The sequence below is a fragment of the Trypanosoma grayi genome (assembly GCF_000691245.1).
Source record: "Trypanosoma grayi strain ANR4 Tgr_1019_V1, whole genome shotgun sequence".
NCBI classification, from domain to species: Eukaryota; Euglenozoa; class Kinetoplastea; order Trypanosomatida; family Trypanosomatidae; genus Trypanosoma; species Trypanosoma grayi.
The window spans coordinates 1-5,904 of record NW_008826638.1 but is presented as its reverse complement, the minus strand read 5'-3'; the positions used below and the strand labels follow the sequence as shown (position 1 = coordinate 5,904).

General features: G+C 53.3%; 3 protein-coding genes across 3 annotated transcripts; all 3 read right to left on the bottom strand.

The window, feature by feature from the left end:
* Positions 1-386: 386 nt before the first annotated feature.
* On the bottom strand, positions 387-797 carry DQ04_10191020 (hypothetical protein; the record flags this gene model as incomplete). The annotated part of the gene is made up of 1 exon (XM_009316177.1): positions 387-797. The coding sequence occupies one exon, from the start codon at positions 795-797 to the stop codon at positions 387-389; it is 411 nt and encodes a 136-aa protein (XP_009314452.1).
* A 362-nt stretch (positions 798-1,159) lies between these two features.
* On the bottom strand, positions 1,160-1,978 carry DQ04_10191010 (hypothetical protein; the record flags this gene model as incomplete). Its single annotated transcript, XM_009316176.1, has 1 exon — positions 1,160-1,978. One exon carries the CDS (start codon positions 1,976-1,978, stop codon positions 1,160-1,162), a length of 819 nt encoding a protein of 272 aa, XP_009314451.1.
* Positions 1,979-3,319: 1,341 nt separating this feature from the next.
* DQ04_10191000 (hypothetical protein) lies at positions 3,320-5,476 on the bottom strand (the record flags this gene model as incomplete). Its single annotated transcript, XM_009316175.1, has 1 exon — positions 3,320-5,476. The coding sequence occupies one exon, from the start codon at positions 5,474-5,476 to the stop codon at positions 3,320-3,322; it is 2,157 nt and encodes a 718-aa protein (XP_009314450.1).
* Between the last annotated feature and the right edge of the window lie 428 nt (positions 5,477-5,904).

Genomic DNA, 5,904 nt, shown 5'->3' with positions numbered 1-5,904 from the left:
AGAAATCACCACGCAGTGCACAGGCCGCACGGTGCGTGGCGGTTGGAGGAGCGTCTCAAACCGGCGGCAGCATAACTAGAGTGCTTAGACAACGAGGAAGAGCATGCGCTCCATTCCGCTTGGGCCAATCCTGTTCCGTGCTCATTAGCCACGCCTTGTCGGGTGCATCACGGATAAGGGGTGAGGCCATCGTCGTTCGGTACGACGCGCTTCTCCGTGGCCTTTACCTTTCATCATACACCCTCAACGCGGCCTTTTGTGTGCACGGGCATCTTTGAGCACCTGGTCCGTTGACCATTCGGCGGCTCGCTTCCTTTTTGGTCGCCATCCCTGGCTGTACGGCTTACACAAAGGTCACCCCTACTGCGGAGTGGAGCCGTGATTGGTCAGAAGCGTTCCCACGTCACGTGCACAGCACCGTTGTACTGCCCCAGCTGCTCCGTGTGTAAAGGAAGAAGAGGCGAAACATAGTAATCACGGCCGTGATATAGTAGCGTACAAGTCCCGTACTTTGGCAACGGGGCATACCACAATATCCTCTTGTGTCGGATGCGGCAACCCACATAAATGAATGTTCGGACTGGCGTTTTGGCCACACAGTGCAACAGTGACGTGGCGCACAGGCCCACGAAAACGAAAACAGGAAAAGGGCGAAAGCAAAGCCGGAAATTCCAAACAAAAAAAAAACATAGTACACGGTTTGAATACGTGCCTGTAAGCATCCGTCTTGCGCGCGTGACAAAAAACCCTGTGGTTGGAGGAATCACCTGGCACAGTGCGTGGCTCGGCAAACACATAGCAGGACCTCTTCGTCTGATGATCGCACAGCGCAACACACGAAAAAAAACACGCCGCAACCCCCATTTCATGTGACTGTCAAGGAACAAAAGCAAACAGCAACAGAAGCAAATAGCAGTTCAAGCAGCAAGTGCCCCAGGCCGGGAAAAGGAAAAACCACGGCGCAGGTCTACCAAAACGGTGACGTGCACTCGATTCGAAACGCAAGCAAGGCGCACTGACACAAATGGCTGAAGCAGCAGCAACAAAAACTTCGGCAGCCATCCCAGTAAAGAACATCCGTTGGCATTTTCTCCAATCATTCTTATCATCCTCTCACTAGATACCGCTGTGCCTGCAAGCATCACCCTTTACACTGCTCCTAGTTTAGCCCTTCGTCAGAAACTACATTCGCAGCCTCAGCGAGCAGGTCCTGTGCCAACATCGCAGCGGCACTCGCCTTCTCAGCCTTTTCCACAGCACATTCCGCGCGCACAGCCGCATTCGCACCAGCCCGTCCAGCGACCTTCGCAATGAACACCAATCGTTCGGTCTTGACAACTTTGTATTCAGCATTCATCGCATTACTCTTCGCATCATTCATCGTCTTCACTGCAACGTCAACCACACCCATACTATACCGTGCCTCTTCCTCCGCCAACTTAAACGCCTCGTTGGCCTTCTGCGCAGCCACAATCGCAATTGCCACATTCGCGGCGACAGACGCAGCTGCCCTTTCAGCCACCTTCACTGCCTCTCCCCTCACCAGCTTGGATGCTGCCACTATTGCGTTTTTGGCCCCTTCTGCTACTTTTATCGCAGCTTGGGCCCGTCGCGCTGCCGCCTTGGCCCTTTGAGACCCGTCCCCGGCGTTGTGAGCCGCCGCCGCTGCCACTGCCAGTGCGTTCAGTGCTCGATTAACCAGTTTTAAATTCTCCCTCCGAGACAACCCGGATTGTGCTTCAAAACCTGTTGGGATCCCGTTGTCGCTATCAGGCATCATCAATAACTCACAGGCACCGTCATCCGCCTCGGATGCGCAAGACGCCGATACACCGCAGTCAAACGCCTTGCAGTAGTTGGCGGACCGCCCAACTCCAGCAGAACCCAAATCCCCCCGCAGCTGCTGTTCCAACGAAAAAGCGTCTACGCACAGCACAAAAAAAGCGAGGATCAAGCCATAAAACACAGTCCGCGCCATCGCATTGCTCGAACAATCTACGCTAAAGAAAGAATACAAGAAAAAAAAAACAGAGAAGATTCAGCAAAACACACCAAAAGGGGACCAAAACAAAACAAGAAAGAAACACTGCATTTGACCCAGCACATCGTCAAACAACTCGGAATCTCCACCTCCTGAAATCACCCCGCCGCGAGTGCAGTGCACGGTACGGGGTGTTAGACGGGGGTGTCGGCAGGAATGGGGAAGAGGGAGAAAAAATGGTCACACGATTGTGGGTGAGAGAGGGGTAAGGCAGCTCAACATTTGTACACATTCAAGAGTCCTCATCAAGGTAGTCGGTCCGCCTGTCGTTAGACAAGTTCTCATCATTGCAGCCAGCGTGTGGATGGGAAAAGCAGGTGGGAGAATGAAAGAGAGAGCACAGTGGAGTTTCAGCGGTGTATACGGATTGTCATCAAACGGAGTCAGCGCACAGTGCTCTGATAATGGGATCCGTTCATGATAGGGTCATCATGTCAGCGACAGGGCAGCGTGGGTGCATCTCGGAAAACCACCACCCACAGTGCGCCACTGAGCTGGCAGGGCACCGTGGCTACGGGCCTCCTCGCGCTGAGGAGGAAGAGGCAAGAAAGAAAGAAAGAAGGGCAGTCAGCATGGTCACATCGGCAGGGCACAGCGTCAGCCGCACCTGTTGTTGTTACTCATCACCAAGCGCTGCTCAGTCGCGCACTACAACTTTTGTCGTCATCTGTGAATGCAGTTGTCACGACTGGCAAAGAAGGATTACTGATCTCCGATCCAGAAATCACCACGCAGTGCACAGGCCGCACGGTGCGTGGCGGTTGGAGGAGCGTCTCAAACCGGCGGCAGCATAACTAGAGTGCTTAGAGGACGGCGAAGAAGGTCTACGCCGTAGCGTGTCATATGCTCTTTGTCTTATTCCGTTATTTGATGTCGTTCGTGTTGCCGAATAACTCGGCTTCACATTAATGTCTCCAGTGGTTTTTTTTTGCACACACAGTGAGTGATTAATCGATGTGCTTTTTTTTGTTCCTAGTAATGTCTAGTCTGGACCGACTGGTGTTTATTTAACACGACTAATCATAATGAAGAGAGAGCGCGGTAACATTATCAACAATGTAGTGCAGCATTTTTATCCGAAGCAATTTTTGTTTCCGAAGTCTGTGGGGAAGCAGGAAAATCTGAAAATTTGTGTATTGAAACCAACGAGTAGGATGGTCAAGGCGGAATTCCCCCAGCGGCGGACTTCTTATCTTTTACCCAACGCGATATGTGAAGAAGAAGAATCCTTTTGAAATAAAACTGTAATGATAAGTATCTGTAACCTCTTTCGCCGCATTACGGCATCACTTCCGTGTCAAATGCATTGACAGCAGGAACATTGTAAGAGAATGAGAGCCAAGCTATGCCAAGGTCCCAGATGGCAGGAGCATGCCCGTCATCATGTTCTCCGGACATAAAGATCGTGTCTCCTGGTGCTTTTAACATCGTTTCAGCCTTTTCTCTTTTGCATCGGGCGTCAATGATCCCCTGGGCGACCGTAGGGTCTATGTGCTGTGCAGAGATCGCATGATCACGTTGGCGCTGTTCGTTGCGTGGATGCGTATATGCTCTGCAGAGGCGCTGCCCAGGGGTATGCACACGACGATCCACAGCGGGGAAATCCTCTGAAATATCTTCGTCGTTGTCAGGATAGAAGGTTAAATGGCGGTGCGACTCCCTCCTTACAGTAAAGGATGGCTCACCATTGTCCTCCAGTGTGTGGGGCAGCGTTGGCATTCCCTTGCTGCATGTCTCTACACTCACTGCTGCTGCGTCACGACGCATGGGAAAAGTCGATGGTGGCGGGCACTTAACGGTGGTGGCACACCGCTCCACCAAGGCACTAACGAAAGTGGCGGCAGAAAGTGCAGAAGGAAGCGACGCAAAAAATGTTTTCAACTGCTTGTACTGCGCTATCACCTCTTCGCTTTCTGCACAAGGTTTCTGTTGCTGGATTTCCTGGTGTCTCGACCAGTCGCGCATGAGCCGCACCGCTGCATTGATGTCCACAAAGAGCAGCGGAAGCGCCGCATGCGAGGACTCTTCGCCCTCAGATTGAAATGGAAACTCTGACTTGTACGGAACTCTGTGGTAGAAGTTGAAAATACCGTGCCTTCGGGGATAGGCGTGCCACTCACCAGTCTCGTGCAGCACGAAAACAAACTCTCCGCAATGTGGCCCGTTGCATTCGGCGGCGGCCATGATGTCAAGTGGCCCGCCACACTCCAATGCAAACGGAATATTCGCTACCGTTGCGAGTGAGAGGGGGCACGCGCGCAGCACCTCGGCCCACGACAGCAGGAACCACCGTGGCGCCTCGTGAAGAAAGAAGCCGCAACCGTCGTGGCGCACTGGCATCGGGAAGATCGTTCCACCGGGGCGAATTTTCAGCTGTCGCTCTGCCAATTCGGCGACAGTGAACCAGCAGCAATCCTTTGCCGAGAAATGCCTGTTTTGTCTGTTTTCATCACCGCCATCGGCGGCATGTGCAGCAGCCTCACCAGAATCCTCAGCGTCTACAGGCTCCACGAGTTCCCCAGTGGAAGCCCAATAGTCAAGGGCCTTACGTAAGTGGCGGCGTGAAAACGGGACAGTGTGACCCTCTTCTAAGAACCGAGGCGCGGCCTCCACGTTAACCAGTGTGACGTCTTCCTCAACGAAAAACTCCTGGATATCCCGCACGTGCAGCATGAACGAACTGGTGAAAGGAGCCCTGAAGGGCTTCAGCCACGCGCTCCAGTAGCCTCCAGACCTTGAAGTAAGTGGCCGCCGCTTCATCTGCTCCGTTGCCACAGCAGAGTCTTCAAAGTACCACCCGGTCTTTTCCCACACCAGCTGCAACGGGTGTGACAGCTGCACCGGTGTCGCTGCGTCTGTTGGCAGGACATTCGTCAATGGTGGCTTTTCACCCGCAAGGGGACCAGAAGGAGGATGTGCGCGTCTGTATAGAAGGCACAGCTCTGACTCTGTGCGCCGCAACTCCTCCTGCAAGATTCTTGTTTTCATGCAGTCTGTCAGGTTCACTCGCAGGGTGCATCGCATAAGTTGCAGTCTGATTCTCGGCGTTCGGGCCACAGACACGCCTGGCTTCTCGCCATATGGACCATCCACTGTCAACGGCAGCTGCCGTGTATGGGTGTCGCTTCCTGAATCCGGAAGCGATTGATTGTCCTGGTAAAGCAAAAAGAGTGGCGAGCCGTAGTCATGTCTCTGTGTGAGGTCCAGCAGCAATTTGTGTGCTTCCCCTTTGACACAGTAGCACACAGACGAAGCAAGCGGGGCGATCAGCGGCATATCTGTGCCATTTCCCATCTTTCCGCTCTCTACGCCTGCTGCAGCAGCGCCAGGTGCCCCACGCACCACAACACACCCGGAGCCCAGCAGCAGCAGCGGGCAACACGGGTAGGCGCGTCGCAAGGCCTCGCTGAAAGTGCGTGAGGAGATGGACGGCATCCCCACACCTCCTGACGGCTTTTTTTCTTTTCGCGCCCAGCATGTGCAAAAAAAAAAAGGAGTAAAAGGAAGAAGAGGAAAAAAAGAGCAACGAAATGTCACAAACGGAAAGCATCGCACATGTCCACGGGAAAGGCGCGTGCGGAATCCATGCGGCTCACTTCTTGGATTGTGCTCACGTCCCATCGCATAAACAAAAAGAATTGAGTCGACTCATATGATCGCTTTACGTGCGTATGTCATGCTGAACCCACCCCCAGTACATACCCACACGCAGTGGTGTGCTCTTTTCCTCTCTTTTTTTTTCCTTTTCGCTTTACATCCCCGTCCTTTGTCAAGCGAGGTATGAGGCATTCAGCACTCTCTCAAAGTCCTCTTGTTTCACGTGCGCCGTATATTTCTCCGCGGCGTCCTCAAGTATTCCCCCC